The sequence below is a fragment of the Ammospiza nelsoni genome, chromosome Z (assembly GCF_027579445.1).
Source record: "Ammospiza nelsoni isolate bAmmNel1 chromosome Z, bAmmNel1.pri, whole genome shotgun sequence".
NCBI classification, from domain to species: Eukaryota; Metazoa; Chordata; class Aves; order Passeriformes; family Passerellidae; genus Ammospiza; species Ammospiza nelsoni.
Window position 1 is genome coordinate 5,666,878 of NC_080669.1, and position 22,255 is coordinate 5,689,132.

General features: G+C 49.4%; 1 protein-coding gene across 1 annotated transcript in view; it reads right to left on the bottom strand.

The window, feature by feature from the left end:
• LOC132086411 (serine/threonine-protein kinase PAK 2-like) overlaps window positions 1-22,052 on the bottom strand; it is a 31,140-nt gene extending 9,088 nt beyond the window's left edge. The window contains exons 1-5 of the mRNA XM_059492066.1: window positions 21,786-22,052; window positions 16,350-16,424; window positions 14,565-14,612; window positions 1,041-1,175; window positions 431-763 (exon numbers count right to left, since the gene is read on the bottom strand). Of these exons, the coding sequence (XP_059348049.1) occupies window positions 431-763; window positions 1,041-1,175; window positions 14,565-14,612; window positions 16,350-16,424; window positions 21,786-22,052 (858 nt within the window). The remainder of the gene's footprint in view (window positions 1-430; window positions 764-1,040; window positions 1,176-14,564; window positions 14,613-16,349; window positions 16,425-21,785) is intronic.
• Between the last annotated feature and the right edge of the window lie 203 nt (window positions 22,053-22,255).

The following is a 22,255-nucleotide window of genomic DNA, read 5'->3' on the forward strand; positions in this document are numbered from 1 at the left end:
TTGCTCCTCAAATGAAACAGAACAAAGCAGTCAGACACTACAGCTTGTGCCTGTCAGCCAGGAGTCATCAACTGTGAGGAAAGGGAAAGAAGATTGACAAGGGATACAGACAGCTTGTTTCAATCCTCCACCTGGGTCACCATGTTCCACTGTAAAAACACCTCAAGAAACAAGGAGAGCAGGAACAGGCCAGCAGGAATCAATTTGGATGACTGCTGGCCCAAAGGCCAAAGGACAAGTCCCTCTATCCAGGGCAGCAGAAGAGATTGAGCACACCAGGAAATGCCCTTCGGAGTGACTGTGATACACACTACAGCAGGATGGCACTCAGAGGCATCACCCCACTCCCTGCTGCTCTGCACTGGAAAGGCAAGAAGGGCAGAAACCACCAGTTTGGTGACTGCAGTGACTGCATCCCTCTTTCACTCACTTGCTTTTGTAGAGAATGAGGGAAGCAATTAAGTTTATCCCTGATGATTTTCATTTCTTCCTCCAGCCTCTTCTGCCTTGTCTTGATCCTAGTGTCAGCTATCTGAAGCTCTGTGTTCAGCTGTTCCTTCATCTTCTCTAAAAAACAAGAGAGAGGATGTTTCATGAGTGGAGTGCCTGCCACTCTTTCACTCACCTGGTTTTGTTGATCGCCCCTCTGCTGATTGAGATTCTCCTCTTGAATTCTTCCCATGTCTTCCTTTTTCTTTCTCTTCACGTCCATGATGGCACTCTGAGCTTCGGGCAGCTCTGCTTGTGGCTCTGCCTTGATCTTCTGTACACACAAATGCAGAGCAAGTGACTGGGAGCTGCCATCAGGCTCAGCTTTTTCCTCTTGCAGCCTCAAAATCACATTTATTCAGCCACTTCTTTCTGCCTCCCTGCCCACCTTTGCTTCCGTTACAAACTTACTGTCCCAGAGCTGATCTCTGCAGATTCCAAGGCTCTGTGATTCCAGTGCCTGTGGGATTCCTGGCCTCCTCAGTCCCAAGAGCTCTGGTTTATGCCCCTCTTCCTGCCGTTCCCTCTGTGCCCTGGCCAGTCAGGCTTACCTGGCTTTTCTCCTGTGGCTCTTCCACCTGCTGCCCAAGCTGCTCTTCCTGTTCTTGGGCTGGGAACAACTCTCCCTGAATCTGCCATGGCATCTCTGTTGAAGCAATCTGCTCCTGCTCTTTCTCTAGAAGCACCTGCATAGAAAGCAAGAGAAGATGGGTTTCAGCTTCCCATATAACCCTTGTGGGCCAAGACTCAAAGAATGCTGGGCTCACACATTCCCAAAGCACTGTGCTGCTGCTCTCTGGGGTCATTCTCTGTTTGAGGGGAGGCACAGATTCCAGAGTGACCCTGGCCCTACAATCAGGGGCCATCTGGGACTGAAGCTCCAAGAGCCTCTCAGGCAGCTGACAGGGAAGCTGTGGCATTTCTCAAGGGTCTGGTGAGGGCCTCCCTCTGCTTCTGCCATGTCCTGTTTGTCTTTCAGTAGTGACTGACACCCTGCCCTGTCCCACAGCTCCATCCTGGCTCTGCAGGTGGCTTCAGCCCTTGTAAGACACTTCTGGAGTTCATGTTCTCTTCAGGCCTGCACCAGCATTCCTGCCTTTCTGACATCTGCACTCTTGTTAGAAAACCTGGTCATTCAGAAGATGAGGATGAATGCAAAGTTCTCTGATGGGTGTGACTGAGCCCCTATGGCCACCTCAGTATATGGAAGAGGACCAAGGTGTTTCTTCTCCCTCTTTTGTCAACTGAGAATTCTGACCAGCAGTTACAGAGACTCTCTTAAGGCCCCATTAATGAATGCACTTACACAGCCCTGGGGATGCCAGTGAAGGAAACCATGCGTCATGTAATGCATGGCATGTATGACCAGAGTCACCGAACACCACCTAAACCTGGAATTGTTCCACCTCTCTAGGACAGGCAGAAATTTAAAGAATTAACTGGGGACTTCAGGGCAGAAGAGGCCAGAGGACTAAAACAACTCTGAGGGGAAAAACTATCATATCTGGAAGGGAAAACATCTCTGCCTGCTCAGAATTGGTCAAGGGAACATGTCTCTAATCCCCTCCTGAGAGGGATGCTTTAGGTGACCTTTGCATCTCCAAATGCCTTGGACCAGAACCAGGAAGATTCAATTATGTAAGTGTTGCATAGATAGATAGATAGATAGATAGATAGATAGATAGATAGATAGAGAGATCTCATTACTGAAATATCTCTTTACTGTCCTCTCTGTTGCCACACACATCAAAACTTGGTAGCCAGTGCCCCGCTCAGCAGCAATCCTGAGATTGCTCTCCTGTTGCTTCAATAAACCACATTCTTGGGGGATCTGGAGCATGTAGGTCCTTATGGACAGGGATCAGACCCAGAGCATTGCACTGGGAATTGCACTCTTTGTGCATCTGTGCTCGATCAAGTTCTTGTCTTGGACTCAACCACACTGATGGTGCTAAAGTGTCTGGAATCAGAAATGCAGCCCAGCCCCTCCCAGCTCCTGTGATCTCTGAGGAGCGGCTGGAATGCAAGGACAATGATCTCCTGCTTAATTCCTAAACACAACACACACTGATTCCCTGGGCTGCAAAAAGGCATGGGCACTGCTAAGCTCAAAGTGATTTCTAAGGCCATGCTGGCTGGCCTGGAACCACAACAGCTCCTTTTGTACCAAGGTCCCTGCACCAAATGATGTGTTCTCATGCAAAAACACTGCATTCTCCAGAAGTGCTACCATGGATTATAAAATTTAAGCATAGCCAGGCCCAGAGATTTAAAAGGGCAGGAAATAATTACAAAAAGCACCATGCTTGGGAGAAAAAGAAAATTAATAAGTCTCCTCCTCCAAGCAAAACAAAATATAACAATTAAAACAAAGGGGAAAAAGTCACTTCCAAACGTGGCTAAAATATTTGGATACACTGAGGAGATTCTGAAGGCCCCTCATGAGCCTCTTGTTATCCAGACAAAAGCTCCCTCTGCACCTCCTCCCTGGGCTAGTGCTGCACACCCTTGCCCAGCTCCCCTGTCCTCCTCTGCACACACAGCAGCCCCTCCCAGCGACTTTCTGCTTCCCAGGGGCCCACAAGTGCACACAGCACTCCAGCTGTGGCCGCAGTGCTCCCCAGCACAGGGCCACGCTCACTGCCCTGCTCCTGTTGGCTCACTGTTGCTGACACAGCCCACCATGCCCTTGGCCTTCTTGGCCACCTGGTCTCAGGCTGGCTCTTCTTCAGCTGATCTTCTACCACACCCCTGGGGCCTTTTAACCCATGCATTCCCCAGCCACAGCATGGCCTGTTTGAGTTCAAATACAGCATCCACCATTTCAACATGTTCCTCTTCTGAGCAACACAAGAAACCAGTCAAGGACTTGCAGCTTTACCCCCACTCCAGGCTCAAGGCTCTTGCCTAAGCTGCAGACTTCATCACTAAGTGCAACAAAGGAAACTTGCCCCTTCTGCTTTTTGCCTCACAAGAAGGCTTCCCAACTCTGTGCTTCCTTTCTTTGGCCACACATGACAAGAATGGATCCCCACAGCTTCATCCACAACCATCACCGTGCAGCTTATAAAAAGACAAAAGACACTTGGCCTAAAAGAATTTGTTGAACTGCAGAATAACTCAAGAAAACTGCAGACCAATTTCACAAGACAAACACAACGTTCCATCAAGGGAAAACAAAGAAACAAATGCCTGTGACATCGAGCACTACTACGTGTGCCCTGAGCCACAGCGCTGCAGAAGCCCAGAGACAGAGCTTTCCCGAGCCAAGCAGCCACATGCTTTCCCACAGACACCAGCCCTTTGGACTCTCAACATCACAGGTCAAAGGCCAAGTTCTGCTGTCACTGCCTGCAGGAAATCCCTAGCTCCTTGCAGCACTCCAGGACTCAGCATCCTCAGCCAGCAACAGGATGCGCTGGCTGCTCCGAATCTTGCACCTGTACCTTGCTCCAAAGACAGCATCACACACAACTGGCACTTACAGGCTCAGAATATTCAGGCTCTGCTGTGACTAGTGATGGAGCCTGGTGCTCATTCGCCTCAATATCCTCCTCTTTGTCTTCTTCTCTAGAAGCAGCAGGAGCCAGGGGAGACATGGCTCTTGGTTCTGTCAGCTGTGGCAAGAGAGAAGCATAAAGGACAGGCTGTCAACTATCATTCAGAATCTCATTTCTTTCCAGATCTACCACCACATCTTCTGAGGAGAATTCAGAACATTTGATAGCGACATATGGATTCTAAGTCCCACCCACCAAATTAATATGAGCCAAGTGAATAGAACACTAGATGGATATGAGGTTGATATTTCTCCATAGCTGCTATCAGTAAGCATCGTTTTCTCTGTAAAACGCAGCTTTAGTTCCTGAAAGCTCTGAATTGGAAGAGTAGGAAAGAGACAGCGATCCATTGCTACTGCTGCTACAGACGTGGAAAACTCAAAGTGGATCACAATCTCATCCAGTGCTGCAACAGAGCAGGAAACATTGTGCAGAAGTATCATTGCTTGCTGGAAAAAGAGAAAACAAACAGGGCTTCCTCTTCTAGCAAACCAACTAGCCAGCAAACCACAAGAGAGAAGTGTCTCCCACTCCAGTGTCTAAAGCACTTGGATTCAGTGTGGGTATTTTTGGTAGGGAAACAGCCCTTGTGCTGAGCACCGTCGGGTAGGGATTGATGGAAGTCTGCCTGAAGGTTCCTCCTGTGCCTCTCGTTGTCCAGACTAAAGCTCCCTCAGGTCCTCCTCACTGGGCTTGTGCTCCATTCCCTTGCCCAGCTCCCCTGTCCTCCTCTGCACACACTGCAGCCTCTCCATGACTTTCTGCTTCCCAGGGCCCACAAGTGCACACAGCACTCCAGCTGTGGCCGCAGCGCTGCCCAGCACAGGGCCACGCTCACTGCCCTGCTCCTGCTGCCCCACTGCTGCTGACACAGCCCACCATGCCCTTGGCCTTCTTGCCCATCTGGCCACATGCTGCCTCATCTTCAGCTGCTCAAGACTGGCAGAACGCCTAGGTCCTTTCGCATACGCAGCTCCCCAACTACAAAGTTGCCTCTTTGACTTCAGATACAGCATCCACCATTTCAAGATAGCCTTCCCCTCTGGAGCAGCACAAGACAGCAGTCCAGGACTTGCAGCTTCAGCCCCACTCCAGGCTCACATGCACTTTCCAAAGCAGCAGACTACATCACAAAATGCATCAAAAGAAACTTGCCCCTTCTGCTTTTTGCCTCTTGAGAAGGCTTCATAATATGCACTTTGTTTCTTTGACCACATGGGAGGAGAATGAGCCTGCCCAGCTTCATAGACGTCATAACCATCTCCTTGCAGCTTATCAAAGCAAAAAGGCAGCTAGGCAGTAAGACATGATAGAACTGAAGAATTACAGAAGAAAAACTGCAGACCAATTTCAAAAGACAAACACACCTTTCCATCAAGGGAAAACAAAGAAACAAATGCCCATGACATCGAGCACTACCTCGTATGCCCACGGCCATAGCGCTACAGAAGCCCAGAGACAGAGCTTCCCTTAGCTAGGCAGCCAGATGCTCTCCCACAGGCACCAGCCCTTTGGACTCTCAACATCACAGGTCAAAGGCCAAGTTCTGCTGTCACTGCCTGCAGGAAATCCCTAGCTCCTGGCAGCACTCCAGGACTCAGCATCCTCAGCCAGCAACAGGATGCGCTGGCTGCTCCGAATCTTGCACCTCTGCCTTGCTTGAAAGACAGCACCACACACAACTGGCACTTACAGGCTCAGAATATTCAGGCTCTGCTGTGACTAGTGATGGAGCCTGGTGCTCATTCGCCTCAATATCCTCCTCTTGGGCTTCTTCTCCAGGAGCAGCAGAAGCCAGAGGAGAGATGGCTCTTGGTTCTGTCAGCTGTGGCAAGACAGAAGCAAGAGGGACAGGTCACCACCTATCATTCAGAACCTCATTTCTTTCCAGATCTACCACCACATCTTCTGAGGAGAATTCAGAACATTTCATAGCAACACATGGATTCTAAGTCCCACCCACCAAATTAATATGAACCAAGTGAATAGAACTCTCGATGGATATGAGGTTGATATTGCTCCATGGCTGCTATCAGTAAGCAACGTTTTCTCTGTAAAACGCAGCTTTAGTTCCTGAAAACTCTGAATTGGAAGAGTTGGAAAGAGACAGCAATCCATTGCTACTGCTGCTACAGACGTGGAAATCTCAAAGTGGATCACAATCTCATCCAGTGCCGCAACAGAGCAGGAAACGTTGTGCAGAAGTACATTGCTTGCTGGAAAAAGAGAAAACAAACAGGGCTTCCTCTTCTAGCAAACCAACTAGCCAGCAAACCACAAGAGAGAAGTGTCTCCCACTCCAGTGTCTAAAGCACTTGGATTCAGTGTGGGTATTTTTGGTAGGGAAACAGCCCTTGTGCTGAGCACCGTCGGGTAGGGATTGATGGAAGTCTGCCTGAAGGTTCCTCCTGTGCCTCTCGTTGTCCAGACTAAAGCTCCCTCAGGTCCTCCTCACTGGGCTTGTGCTGCACTCCCTTGCCCAGCTCCCCTGTCCTCCTCTGCACACACTGCAGCCCCTCCATGACTTTCTGCTTCCCAGGGCCCACAAGTGCACACAGCACTCCAGCTGTGGCCGCAGTGCTCCCCAGCACAGGGCCACGCTCACTGCCCGGCTCCTGCTGCCCCAGCACGGTTGGCACAGGCCACAATGCTCTTGGCCTTCCTGGATACCTGGCCACTGGCTGCTCTAGTTCAGCTGATCTTCTATGGCACCCCTGGGGCCTTTTAACCCATGCCGTTCCCCAGCCACAGCATGGCCTGTTTGAGTTCAAATACAGCATCCACCATTTCTACATGTTCCTCTTCTGAGCAACACAAGACAGCAGTCAAGGACTTGCAGCTTCAGCCCCACTCCAGGCTCAAGGCTCTTGCCTAAGCTGCAGACTTCATCACTAAGTGCAACAAAGGAAACTTGCCCCTTCTGCTTTTTGCCTCACAAGAAGGCTTCCCAACTCTGTGCTTCCTTTCTTTGGCCACACATGACAAGAATGGATCCCCACAGCTTCATCCACAACCATCACCGTGCAGCTTATAAAAAGACAAAAGACACTTGGCCTAAAAGAATTTGTTGAACTGCAGAATAACTCAAGAAAACTGCAGACCAATTTCACAAGACAAACACAACGTTCCATCAAGGGAAAACAAAGAAACAAATGCCTGTGACATCGAGCACTACTACGTGTGCCCTGAGCCACAGCGCTGCAGAAGCCCAGAGACAGAGCTTTCCCGAGCCAAGCAGCCACATGCTTTCCCACAGACACCAGCCCTTTGGACTCTCAACATCACAGGTCAAAGGCCAGGTTCTGCTGTCACTGCCTGCAGGAAATCCCTAGCTCCTTGCAGCACTCCAGGACTCAGCATCCTCAGCCAGCAACAGGATGCGCTGGCTGCTCCGAATCTTGCACCTGTACCTTGCTCCAAAGACAGCATCACACACAACTGGCACTTACAGGCTCAGAATATTCAGGCTCTGCTGTGACTAGTGATGGAGCCTGGTGCTCATTCGCCTCAATATCCTCCTCTTTGTCTTCTTCTCTAGAAGCAGCAGGAGCCAGGGGAGACATGGCTCTTGGTTCTGTCAGCTGTGGCAAGAGAGAAGCATAAAGGACAGGCTGTCAACTATCATTCAGAATCTCATTTCTTTCCAGATCTACCACCACATCTTCTGAGGAGAATTCAGAACATTTGATAGCGACATATGGATTCTAAGTCCCACCCACCAAATTAATATGAGCCAAGTGAATAGAACACTAGATGGATATGAGGTTGATATTTCTCCATAGCTGCTATCAGTAAGCATCGTTTTCTCTGTAAAACGCAGCTTTAGTTCCTGAAAGCTCTGAATTGGAAGAGTAGGAAAGAGACAGCGATCCATTGCTACTGCTGCTACAGACGTGGAAAACTCAAAGTGGATCACAATCTCATCCAGTGCTGCAACAGAGCAGGAAACATTGTGCAGAAGTATCATTGCTTGCTGGAAAAAGAGAAAACAAACAGGGCTTCCTCTTCTAGCAAACCAACTAGCCAGCAAACCACAAGAGAGAAGTGTCTCCCACTCCAGTGTCTAAAGCACTTGGATTCAGTGTGGGTATTTTTGGTAGGGAAACAGCCCTTGTGCTGAGCACCATCGGGTAGGGATTGATGGAAGTCTGCCTGAAGGTTCCTCCTGTGCCTCTCGTTGTCCAGACTAAAGCTCCCTCAGGTCCTCCTCACTGGGCTTGTGCTCCATTCCCTTGCCCAGCTCCCCTGTCCTCCTCTGCACACACTGCAGCCTCTCCATGACTTTCTGCTTCCCAGGGCCCACAAGTGCACACAGCACTCCAGCTGTGGCCGCAGCGCTGCCCAGCACAGGGCCACGCTCACTGCCCTGCTCCTGCTGCCCCACTGCTGCTGACACAGCCCACCATGCCCTTGGCCTTCTTGCCCATCTGGCCACATGCTGCCTCATCTTCAGCTGCTCAAGACTGGCAGAACGCCTAGGTCCTTTCGCATACGCAGCTCCCCAACTACAAAGTTGCCTCTTTGACTTCAGATACAGCATCCACCATTTCAAGATAGCCTTCCCCTCTGGAGCAGCACAAGACAGCAGTCCAGGACTTGCAGCTTCAGCCCCACTCCAGGCTCACATGCACTTTCCAAAGCAGCAGACTACATCACAAAATGCATCAAAAGAAACTTGCCCCTTCTGCTTTTTGCCTCTTGAGAAGGCTTCATAATATGCACTTTGTTTCTTTGACCACATGGGAGGAGAATGAGCCTGCCCAGCTTCATAGACGTCATAACCATCTCCTTGCAGCTTATCAAAGCAAAAAGGCAGCTAGACAGTAAGACATGATAGAACTGAAGAATTACAGAAGAAAAACTGCAGACCAATTTCAAAAGACAAACACACCTTTCCATCAAGGGAAAACAAAGAAACAAATGCCCGTGACCTCCAGCACTACCACGTGTGCCCTCGGCCATAGCACTGCAGAAGCCCAGAGACAGAGCTTTCCTGAGCCAAGCAGCCAGATGCTCTCCCACAGGCACCAGCCCTTTGGACTCTCAACATCACAGGTCAAAGGCCAAGTTCTGCTGTCACTGCCTGCAGAAAATCCCTAGATCCTTGCAGCACTCCAGGACTCAGCATCCTCAGCCAGCAACAGGAAGCGCTGGCTGCTCCGAATCTTGCACCTCTGCCTTGCTCTAAAGACAGCATCACACACAACTGGCACTTACAGGCTCAGAATATTCAGGCTCTGCTGTGACTAGTGATGGAGCCTGGTGCTCATTCGCCTCAATATCCTCCTCTTGGGCTTCTTCTCCAGGAGCTGCAGGAGCCAGGGAAGACATGGCTATTGGTTCTGCCAGCTGTGGCAAGTCAGAAGCAAGAGGGACAGGTCACCACCTATCATTCAGAACCTCATTTCTTTCCAGATCTACCACCATATCTTCTGAGGAGAAATCAGAACATTTCATAGCAACACATGGATTCTAAGTCCCACCCACCAAATTAATATGAGCCAAGTGAATAGAACTCTCGATGGATATGAGGTTGATATTTCTCCATGGCTGCTATCAGTAAGCAACATTTTCTCTGTAAAACGCAGCTTTAGTTCCTGAAAACTCTGAATTGGAAGAGTTGGAAAGAGACAGCAATCCATTGCTACTGCTGCTACAGACGTGGGAAACTCAAAGTGGATCACAATCTCATCCAGTGCCGCAACAGAGCAGGAAACGTTGTGCAGAAGTATCATTGCTTGCTGGAAAAAGAGAAAACAAACAGGGCTTCCTCTTCTAGCAAACCAACTAGCCAGCAAACCACAAGAGAGAAGTGTCTCCCACTCCAGTGTCTAAAGCACTTGGATTCAGTGTGGGTATTTTTGGTAGGGAAACAGCCCTTGTGCTGAGCACCGTCGGGTAGGGATTGATGGAAGTCTGCCTGAAGGTTCCTCCTGTGCCTCTCGTTGTCCAGACTAAAGCTCCCTCAGGTCCTCCTCACTGGGCTTGTGCTGCACTCCCTTGCCCAGCTCCCCTGTCCTCCTCTGCACACACTGCAGCCCCTCCATGACTTTCTGCTTCCCAGGGCCCACAAGTGCACACAGCACTCCAGCTGTGGCCGCAGTGCTCCCCAGCACAGGGCCACGCTCACTGCCCGGCTCCTGCTGCCCCAGCACGGTTGGCACAGGCCACAATGCTCTTGGCCTTCCTGGATACCTGGCCACTGGCTGCTCTAGTTCAGCTGATCTTCTATGGCACCCCTGGGGCCTTTTAACCCATGCCGTTCCCCAGCCACAGCATGGCCTGTTTGAGTTCAAATACAGCATCCACCATTTCTACATGTTCCTCTTCTGAGCAACACAAGACAGCAGTCAAGGACTTGCAGCTTCAGCCCCACTCCAGGCTCAAGGCTCTTGCCTAAGCTGCAGACTTCATCACTAAGTGCAACAAAGGAAACTTGCCCCTTCTGCTTTTTGCCTCACAAGAAGGCTTCCCAACTCTGTGCTTCCTTTCTTTGGCCACACATGACAAGAATGGATCCCCACAGCTTCATCCACAACCATCACCGTGCAGCTTATAAAAAGACAAAAGACACTTGGCCTAAAAGAATTTGTTGAACTGCAGAATAACTCAAGAAAACTGCAGACCAATTTCACAAGACAAACACAACGTTCCATCAAGGGAAAACAAAGAAACAAATGCCTGTGACATCGAGCACTACTACGTGTGCCCTGAGCCACAGCGCTGCAGAAGCCCAGAGACAGAGCTTTCCCGAGCCAAGCAGCCACATGCTTTCCCACAGACACCAGCCCTTTGGACTCTCAACATCACAGGTCAAAGGCCAAGTTCTGCTGTCACTGCCTGCAGGAAATCCCTAGCTCCTTGCAGCACTCCAGGACTCAGCATCCTCAGCCAGCAACAGGATGCGCTGGCTGCTCCGAATCTTGCACCTGTACCTTGCTCCAAAGACAGCATCACACACAACTGGCACTTACAGGCTCAGAATATTCAGGCTCTGCTGTGACTAGTGATGGAGCCTGGTGCTCATTCGCCTCAATATCCTCCTCTTTGTCTTCTTCTCTAGAAGCAGCAGGAGCCAGGGGAGACATGGCTCTTGGTTCTGTCAGCTGTGGCAAGAGAGAAGCATAAAGGACAGGCTGTCAACTATCATTCAGAATCTCATTTCTTTCCAGATCTACCACCACATCTTCTGAGGAGAATTCAGAACATTTGATAGCGACATATGGATTCTAAGTCCCACCCACCAAATTAATATGAGCCAAGTGAATAGAACACTAGATGGATATGAGGTTGATATTTCTCCATAGCTGCTATCAGTAAGCATCGTTTTCTCTGTAAAACGCAGCTTTAGTTCCTGAAAGCTCTGAATTGGAAGAGTAGGAAAGAGACAGCGATCCATTGCTACTGCTGCTACAGACGTGGAAAACTCAAAGTGGATCACAATCTCATCCAGTGCTGCAACAGAGCAGGAAACATTGTGCAGAAGTATCATTGCTTGCTGGAAAAAGAGAAAACAAACAGGGCTTCCTCTTCTAGCAAACCAACTAGCCAGCAAACCACAAGAGAGAAGTGTCTCCCACTCCAGTGTCTAAAGCACTTGGATTCAGTGTGGGTATTTTTGGTAGGGAAACAGCCCTTGTGCTGAGCACCGTCGGGTAGGGATTGATGGAAGTCTGCCTGAAGGTTCCTCCTGTGCCTCTCGTTGTCCAGACTAAAGCTCCCTCAGGTCCTCCTCACTGGGCTTGTGCTCCATTCCCTTGCCCAGCTCCCCTGTCCTCCTCTGCACACACTGCAGCCTCTCCATGACTTTCTGCTTCCCAGGGCCCACAAGTGCACACAGCACTCCAGCTGTGGCCGCAGCGCTGCCCAGCACAGGGCCACGCTCACTGCCCTGCTCCTGCTGCCCCACTGCTGCTGACACAGCCCACCATGCCCTTGGCCTTCTTGCCCATCTGGCCACATGCTGCCTCATCTTCAGCTGCTCAAGACTGGCAGAACGCCTAGGTCCTTTCGCATACGCAGCTCCCCAACTACAAAGTTGCCTCTTTGACTTCAGATACAGCATCCACCATTTCAAGATAGCCTTCCCCTCTGGAGCAGCACAAGACAGCAGTCCAGGACTTGCAGCTTCAGCCCCACTCCAGGCTCACATGCACTTTCCAAAGCAGCAGACTACATCACAAAATGCATCAAAAGAAACTTGCCCCTTCTGCTTTTTGCCTCTTGAGAAGGCTTCATAATATGCACTTTGTTTCTTTGACCACATGGGAGGAGAATGAGCCTGCCCAGCTTCATAGACGTCATAACCATCTCCTTGCAGCTTATCAAAGCAAAAAGGCAGCTAGGCAGTAAGACATGATAGAACTGAAGAATTACAGAAGAAAAACTGCAGACCAATTTCAAAAGACAAGCACACCTTTCCATCAAGGGAAAACAAAGAAACAAATGCCCGTGACCTCCAGCACTACCACGTGTGCCCTCGGCCATAGCACTGCAGAAGCCCAGAGACAGAGCTTTCCTGAGCCAAGCAGCCAGATGCTCTCCCACAGGCACCAGCCCTTTGGACTCTCAACATCACAGGTCAAAGGCCAAGTTCTGCTGTCACTGCCTGCAGAAAATCCCTAGCTCCTTGCAGCACTCCAGGACTCAGCATCCTCAGCCAGCAACAGGAAGCGCTGGCTGCTCCGAATCTTGCACCTCTGCCTTGCTCTAAAGACAGCATCACACACAACTGGCACTTACAGGCTCAGAATATTCAGGCTCTGCTGTGACTAGTGATGGAGCCTGGTGCTCATTCGCCTCAATATCCTCCTCTTGGGCTTCTTCTCCAGGAGCTGCAGGAGCCAGGGAAGACATGGCTCTTGGTTCTGTCAGCTGTGGCAAGACAGAAGCAAGAGGGACAGGTCACCACCTATCATTCAGAACCTCATTTCTTTCCAGATCTACCACCACATCTTCTGAGGAGAAATCAGAACATTTCATAGCAACACATGGATTCTAAGTCCCACACACCAAATTAATATGAGCCAAGTGAATAAAACTCTCGATGGATATGAGGTTGATATTGCTCCATGGCTGCTATCAGTAAGCAACGTTTTCTCTGTAAAACGCAGCTTTAGTTCCTGAAAACTCTGAATTGGAAGAGTTGGAAAGAGACAGCAATCCATTGCTACTGCTGCTACAGACGTGGAAAACTCAAAGTGGATCACAATCTCATCCAGTGCCGCAACAGAGCAGGAAACGTTGTGCAGAAGTATCATTGCTTGCTGGAAAAAGAGAAAACAAACAGGGCTTCCTCTTCTAGCAAACCAACTAGCCAGCAAACCAACTAGCCAGCAAACCACAAGATAGAAGTATCACCCATTCCCGTGTCTAAAGCACTTGGATTCAGTGTGGGCATGTTTTATAGGGAAAGAACAACTGTGCTGAGCACTGTTGTGTAGGGATTGATTGAAGTCTGCCTGAAGGTCCCTCCTGCGCCTCCCATTGTCCAGACTAAAGCTCCCTCAGGTCCTCCTCACTGGGCTTGTGCTGCACTCCCTTGCCCAGCTCCCCTGTCCTCCTCTGCACACACTGCAGCCCCTCCATGACTTTCTGCTTCCCAGGGCCCACAAGTGCACACAGCACTCCAGCTGTGGCCGCAGTGCTCCCCAGCACAGGGCCACGCTCACTGCCCGGCTCCTGCTGCCCCAGCACGGTTGGCACAGGCCACAATGCTCTTGGCCTTCCTGGATACCTGGCCACTGGCTGCTCTAGTTCAGCTGATCTTCTATGGCACCCCTGGGGCCTTTTAACCCATGCCGTTCCCCAGCCACAGCATGGCCTGTTTGAGTTCAAATACAGCATCCACCATTTCTACATGTTCCTCTTCTGAGCAACACAAGACAGCATTCAAGGACTTGCAGCTTCAGCCCCACTCCAGGCTCAAGCCTCTTGCCTAAGCTGCAGACTTCATCACTAAGTGCAACAAAGGAAACTTGCCCCTTCTGCTTTTTGCCTCACAAGAAGGCTTCCCAACTCTGTGCTTCCTTTCTTTGGCCACACATGACAAGAATGGATCCCCACAGCTTCATCCACAACCATCACCGTGCAGCTTATAAAAAGACAAAAGACACTTGGCCTAAAAGAATTTGTTGAACTGCAGAATAACTCAAGAAAACTGCAGACCAATTTCACAAGACAAACACAACGTTCCATCAAGGGAAAACAAAGAAACAAATGCCTGTGACATCGAGCACTACTACGTGTGCCCTGAGCCACAGCGCTGCAGAAGCCCAGAGACAGAGCTTTCCCGAGCCAAGCAGCCACATGCTTTCCCACAGACACCAGCCCTTTGGACTCTCAACATCACAGGTCAAAGGCCAAGTTCTGCTGTCGCTGCCTGCAGGAAATCCCGGGCTCCTGGCAGCACTCCAGGACTCAGCATCCTCAGCCAGCAACAGGATGCGCTGGCTGCTCCGAATCTTGCACCTCTGCCTTGCTTGAAAGACAGCACCACACACAACTGGCACTTACAGGCTCAGAATATTCAGGCTCTGCTGTGACTAGTGATGGAGCCTGGTGCTCATTCGCCTCAATATCCTCCTCTTGGGCTTCTTCTCCAGGAGCAGCAGAAGCCAGAGGAGAGATGGCTCTTGGTTCTGTCAGCTGTGGCAAGACAGAAGCAAGAGGGACAGGTCACCACCTATCATTCAGAACCTCATTTCTTTCCAGATCTACCACCACATCTTCTGAGGAGAAATCAGAACATTTCATAGCAACACATGGATTCTAAGTCCCACCCACCAAATTAATATTAACCAAGTGAATAGAACTCTCGATGGATATGAGGTTGATATTGCTCCATGGCTGCTATCAGTAAGCAACATTTTCTCTGTAAAACGCAGCTTTAGTTCCTGAAAACTCTGAATTGGAAGAGTTGGAAAGAGACAGCAATCCATTGCTACTGCTGCTACAGACGTGGAAAACTCAAAGTGGATCACAATCTCATCCAGTGCCGCAACAGAGCAGGAAACATTGTGCAGAAGTATCATTGCTTGCTGGTAAAAGAGAAAACAAACAGGGCTTCCTCTTCTAGCAAACCACAAGATAGAAGTATCACCCATTCCCGAGTCTAAAGCACTTGGATTCAGTGTGGGCATGTTTGATAGGGAAACAGCAACTGTGCTGAGCACTGTAGTGTAGGGATTGATGGAATTCTGCCTGAAGGTCCCTCCTGCGCCTCCCATTGTCCAGACTAGAGCTTCCCCAGCACCTCCCACTGGGCTTGTGCTGCACTCCCTTGCCCAGCTCCCCTGTCCTCCTCTGCACACACTGCAGCCCCTCCATGACTTTCTGCTTCCCAGGGCCCACAGCTGCACACAGCACTTCAGCTGTGGCCGCAGTGCTCCCCAGCACAGGGCCACGCTCACTGCCCTGCTCCTGCTGCCCCAGTGCTGCTGCCCCAACCCACCATGCCCTTGGCCTTCTTGGCCACCTGGTCCCAGCCTGGCTCTTTTTCAGCTGGTCTTCTACTGCACCCCTGGGGCCTTTTAACCCATGCAGTTCCCCAGCCACAGCATGGCCTGTTTGAGTTCAAATACAGCATCCACCATTTCTACATGTTCCTCTTCTGAGCAACACAAGACAGCAGTCAAGGACTTGCAGCTTCATCCCCTCTCCAGGCTCCAAGGCTCTTGCCAAAGCAGCTGACTTCATCATAAATGCATCAAAAGAAACTTTCCCCTTCTGCCTTATGCCTCACTAGAGGGCTTCATAATATGCCATTTGTTTCTTTGGCCACACAGGACAAGGATTGCTCCCATACCTTCATGGACAATACAATGTTTCCTTGCACCTTATGAAAAGCCGAAAGACACCTGGCCAAAAAGACTTTGTAGAACTGAAGAATAACTCAAGAAATCTATAGACTAATTTCACAAGCCAAACACACCTTTCCAAAATGGGAATAAAAGGAAACAAAGTCCCGTGACCTCCAACACTACCACATGCACCCCGTCTACAGACCTTCAGAAGCCCAGAGACAGAGTTTCCCTGAGCCAATCTCTCTGGGCACCAGCTTTTTCGGCCTCAACATCCCAGGTCAAAGGCCTAATTCTGCTGTTGTTGCCGGCAGGAAATCCTGAGCTCCTTGCAGCACTCCAGCACTCAGCCTCCTCAGCCAGCAACAGGACGTGCTGGCTGCTCCAAAACTTGCACCTCTGCCTTGCTCGAAAGACAGCACCACACACAACTGGCACTTACAGGCTCAGGATATCCAGGCTCTGGTGTGAGCACTGATGGAGTCTGGTGCTCATACACCTCAATTTGCTCCTCTTGGGCTTCTTCTCCAGGAGCAGCGGGAGCCAGAGGAGAGACAGCTGTTGGTTCTGTCAGCTGTGGCACGAGAGAAGCATGAGGGACAGGCCGTCACCTATCATTCAGAAACTCATTTCTTTTCACATTTACCACCACATCTTCTAAGGAGGAATGAGAAACTTTGATTGCAATTGGATTCTAAATCTATAGGAATAGAATTCTCAGTCACTCTGACTAAATTGAAATGGGCTAATTCTAATCTATAGGAAATTGCTCTTAGTTCAGTACGTCCCTCTAGCTGCTGTCAGGATACGACATTCTCTCTGCCAAACTTAGTTTATATTTTTCAGGACTCTGAGATGGAAATTTAAAAATATCCACTTATTCCTTTTTTGTTTTTGTCCAAGGCATGAAAATTATTTCCTTTCAGCCTCCCTAGCTGGCCCTCTACCCTCTACTGTACTGGCCAAGCTGACAGCTGGCTCTACAATTCCTTAACACAAGAAATGAACATGAAATCTCCCTTTCTCACTCACCTCATGATCAGCACCTCTGAATACATGCTTCAGTTGACCTGTAGTGGGCAAGGGAAAATGAACAAAGGCTATGAGAAAACTGCTTGGGCTGCTGAATCCCACAGAACAAGTCAACCCAAACAGATGATTTTCCATTTCACAAAATCCCTCCAGGAGACACATTTCATTCACACGGCCAGCAAGAGATCAGGACAATATTCTTGCTTGTGCCTACACTTTGGCCTGTTTTGCCAGTAAATGAATACAAACATGACCAAGAAAATGCAAATTCATCTGTAACACTCAATGCTCCTGTTTTACCAAACACATCAAGCAGCTTTTTTTATCCTCTCCCTTAGGTACTTTTTTTAAAAAAATCATTTGCATACCCTAATTCTCATTAACTTGCTGGAAACAAGTTGCCCAGAAAAGCTTTTCCAAAATCCTCCTGAGCTCTGGCAGTTCTATTGTGAAACACCACAGCAGCAGCTCCAGGGTTCTGGAGCAGACATTTACTGTTTTGGAGTTTGCACTTCCTTGCAAAGGGAATCAATATTTTAGTACTCAGTAAAAGATCAAATTAGACAGTGAAATCCCCTTTCATGACAAAATTTAGAAAGAAAGAAGCTTTCCCTGAATTCTGGGAACAACTGCAGAGGTTTTAGAAGGCTCTCCAAGAAAGTCTGCCAGTCTACATTTCCAAAGCTGTCTTGCTTGTCCTTCCAGGTTCCCTTGCAAATGCTGCCCCTGTGGGTACAGAAACCCCTTTTTTAGCTGAATGACTTGACAGGAGCCTTACACAACCAATGGCCTCCTAATATTCTTTTCTTTCTAATTCAATGGAGTCACTAAGAAAGAGCAGGAAGGCATACAAAAGTTATCGGTTAGGTTACAGCCAGGGAAAACCTCTACTTACGTGCCAGCTGAGTCAGGTAATAAGCAGAATAAAAGATGGTAAAAGCAGCAAAAACTGCAGCAGTGAGTTCCTCCCTCATTGTGGCACTGCTCTACAGGTGTGCAGGCTGTGCTCACACAGTTGGAAAGACAAGGCTCTTGTCAGTGCGCAGCTGTCCAATGACAAATGTCTTAACCAGGAGGATGCTCCTGCTCTCAGCAAGACCTACAGCTGCTCTGACACTCAGGCCTTCTGTGCACCAAGGCAACCTTCTGATGTCACTACGACAACGTGGAAACCATGCCCTGACATCACAAAGCAAACCTTCTATGTTGGTCTGTGAATTTATGCCAAGCAATAACCAACCTTCCCTACAGCAAACACAAAATAGCCTGCAAAGTTCTCCTCTGTCAAAAAGCAGCACAAATTCCCGTCATGGGCCAAACCCTGTTGTTCAAGAGATCCAAGAGGAACTCCAAGAGTGCACAAAGCAGCTACAGGATGGACCCCAATTGAGCACTCAGATGGGACCCAAGCAAAGAAAACCAGGCCAAGAAAATGGCCCACAGCATTGCACAGAACCAGGAGAGAAGCCACTGCTGGCATAACAGCTGAAATCATTCCTACAAAATCTCCCCACATATTTGCACATTATTGGACATGCCCAGGGCTCTGGTGCATGTACATCTCTCCCTTTATTCCCCTTGGAAGCAGTCGAACTGGCAGCATCTGCCTGCATGCAGGAGCTGCTCCAGGCTGGGAACGCGACTGGCGGTGCTGATTTCCAGAGGCTTCTGTGTGCCAGGGGAAGCCAAGGCAGGAGCGGATTGAACGGTGCTGCTGCTGCTGCTGCTCTGTGCCAGAGAGCCCCGGCTGGGCAGGGCACGGTGCCCACTGCGCTGCGGGCTCTTTCTCCTGCCAGAGCTGGGCACACCTGGAACAAGGCATGACAACTGGTGGGCAAGCCAAGGGGTTTCTGGGGCTGCTCTGCTCTGCACACACCCAGGCCACCCTTGGCTCTCAAAAAGGTGAATGAGAGTAAAACAGCTGTAGAGGTTTCATTTTGACCTTTCTTAACTGCTAACAGAAGTTGCCAAAATTAAAGTTCCCAAGCAGGGTCTGATCCCTGCTGCCAGTTCAGGGTTGGAAAGGAGGCATTACTGTATTTTAGTACTCCATGCATAGGGAATCACTTCTCTTACATATGCACACCCAGCAATCTCACTTACTACTTTGTATCCATGGAATTAAGACATATTCAATACTTTGTGGAAACTCACATGCTAAACATTGCTCCAGTTTTATCCGACATATTTCAATCACTCTCAGAATTTATTGACATCAGAGTAGGAGTGTCCTGTAGGTCCCTGGTGGTCACTGTCACAGGTTCAGGAGGAGACCCATGCACAAAAGAACCTAAGACACAACCAGGCCTGCAAAGCAAATAATACACAGAATCACACAGAATCACTGAATTTCTAGGTTGGAAGAGACCTTTAAGATCGAGTCCAACCCATGTTCTAACACCTCAACTAGATCATGGCACCAAGTGCCACATCCAGTCTTTTTTTAAACACATCGAGGGATGGTGACTGCACCACCTCCCTGGGTAGATCATTCCAGTGTTTGACCACTCTTTCTGTGAAAAACTTCCTCCCTAATTCTAGCCTGTATCTCCCTTGAGACAGCTTGAGACTGTGTCCTCTTGTTCTGTCTGTTGTTGCCCGGAGAAAGAGACCGACCCCCAGCTCATTACAGCCACCCTTCAGGAAGTTGAAGAGAGTGATAAGGTCACCTCTAAGTCTCCTTTTCTCCAGGCTGAACAACCCCAGCTCCGTCAGTCATTTTTCACACAGCTTGTGCTCCCAGCCCCTCACCAGCCTCGTTGCTCTCCTTTGGACATGCTCCAAGCATCTCAACATCCCTCCTAAAGTGAGGGAACCAGAACTGGACACAATACTCCAGGTGAGGCCTCACCAGTGCTGAGTACAGGGGAAGAATGACTACCCTGCTCCTGCTGGCCACACTATTGCTGATACTGGCCAGGATGCCATTGGCCTTCTTGGCCACCTGGGCACACCGCTGGCTCATGTTCAGCCAACTGTCAACCAGCACCCCCAGGTCCCTTTCCACCTGAGCACTGTCCAGCCACACTGTCTCCAGCCTATAACGTTGCAGGGGGTTATTGTGGCCAAAGTGCAAGACTCAGCACTTGGACTTACTGAACTTCATCCCATTAGATTCTGCCCATAAATCCAACCATTCCAAGTCCCTCTGCAAAGCCCTCCGTCCCTCTAACAGATCAACACATGCTCCCAGCTTAGTGTCATCTGCAAATTTGCTAATGAAAGACTCTAAACCCTCATCCATGTCGTCAATAAAAATATTAAGCAGAACTGGCCCCAGCACAGACTGCTGAGGGACACCACTGGTCACTGGCCACCAGCTGGATGCAGCACCATTCACCACCACTCTCTGGGCCTGGCCATGCAGTCAGTTCCTAGCCCAGCAAAGAGTGCTCCTGTCCAAGCCACAGGCTGCCAGCTTGTCTAGGAGTATGCTGGGGGGGACAGTGTCAAAGACCTTGCTGAAATCCAAATAAACAACATCTACAGCCTTCCCTGCATACACTAGGTGGGTTACCTGGTCATAAAAGGTTGGTTAAACATGAACTACCCCTCCTAAACCCATGCTGGCTGGGTCTGATACCCTGGCCATCCTGTAAATACTGTGTAATGGCACTTAATATAAACTCTTCCATTATTTTGCCAGGTACTGAGGTCAGGCTGACGGGTCTATAATTACCAGGATCTTCCTTTGCACCCTTTTTGTGAATGGGTACCACATTGGCCAGCTTCCAGTCATCCAGAACCTCACCAGTGAGCCGGGACTGTTGGTAAACAATGGACAGTGGCTTTGCAAGCTCATTTGCCAGCTCTTTCCTTACCCTGGGGTGGATCCCGTCTGGTCCCATAGGTTTATGAACATCCAAGCATTTCAGTAGTTCTTTGACTGCCTCCTCTTGGATAATGTGGGGACCATTCTGCTCCCTGACACCATCAACCAGCCCAGGTGGGCAGGTGTCTTGAGGGCAAGTCATCTTCCCACTAAAAACTGAGGCAAGGTAGGCATTAAGCGCTTCTGCCTTCTCCTCATCTACAGATACTAAGTTCCCTCCCTTTCCCAATAAAGAACAAAGGCTGGTCTTGCCCTTCCTTCTAGCATTAATGTATTTGTAAAAACATTTTTTATTATCCTTTACAGAAGTTGCCATTTTAAGTTCAAAATGAGCTTTGGCCTCCCTAATTTTTTTTTTCTGCATGCTCCAGCAGCCTTCTTGAATACTTCCTTAGAGGCCTGACCCTCCTTCCAATGCTGATACATCCTCTTTTTATTCCGAAGTTCCTCCAAAGCATCCTTGCCCAGCCAGGCTGGACATTTACCCCATTGACTGATCTTTCAGCACACAGGGACAGTCTGTTCCTATGCCCTCAAGATCTCTATTTTGAGGCATGCCCACCTTTCCTGAACTCCTTTGTTTTTAAGGGCTGTTTCCCAAGGGACGCTCTGAATAAGTCTCCTAAACAGGCCAAAGTCTGCCTTCCGGAAGTCCAGTGCCAGAGTCTTACTGGTGCTCCTCCTGACTTCACCAAATATTGAGAACTCTATTATTTCATGATCACTCTGCCCCAATCGACCTCCAACCACCGCATCTCCCACCAACCCATCTCTATTTGCAAACAGCAGATCTAACATAGTCCCTCCCCTGGTGGGTTCCCCCACCAGCTGCGACAAAAAGTTGTCCTCCATGCATTCTAAGAATTTCCTGGACTGCCTCTTTATTGCTGTATTAAGTTTCCAGCAGATGTCTGGTAGGTTGAAGTCACCCACAAGAACAAGGGCTGATGATCTTGAAACATTACCTAGCTGCTTATAAAATAAGTCACCTACCTCTTCTTCCTGTTTGGGTGGACGACAGCAGACTCCCGGTAGGGTGTCAGCCTTGTTGGCCTTCCCCTTAATTCTTACCCATAGACATTCAACTCCATCTTCCTTAGTTTCAATTTCTACGGCATCAAAAGTCTGCTTAATATAAAGGGCCACCCCTCCTCCTCTTCTTCCTTTCCTGTCTCTTCTGAGGCACTTGTATCCATCCAGTGCAGTATTCCAGCTATGTGAGTCATCCCACCATGTTTCCGTGATGGCAACTACATCATAGCTCTGCAGTTGCACCATGGCCTCCAGCTCTTCTTGTTTGTTGCCCAAGCTGTGTGCATTGGTATACATGCACCTCATCTGGGCTACTGACTTCACCCCTAACTTAGTCTTGCAACCCTTGGGCCTGCTTCCAGACAGCTAAGCTGCTTCCCCTTCCCCCTTCAAACCTAGTTTAAAGCCCTCTCAATGAGGTCTGCCAGTTCATGAGCTAAAAACCTTTTGCCCTTAACAGAGAGATGTACCACATCTGGTTCCAGCAGAGCAGATGCTGTAAAAGTTTC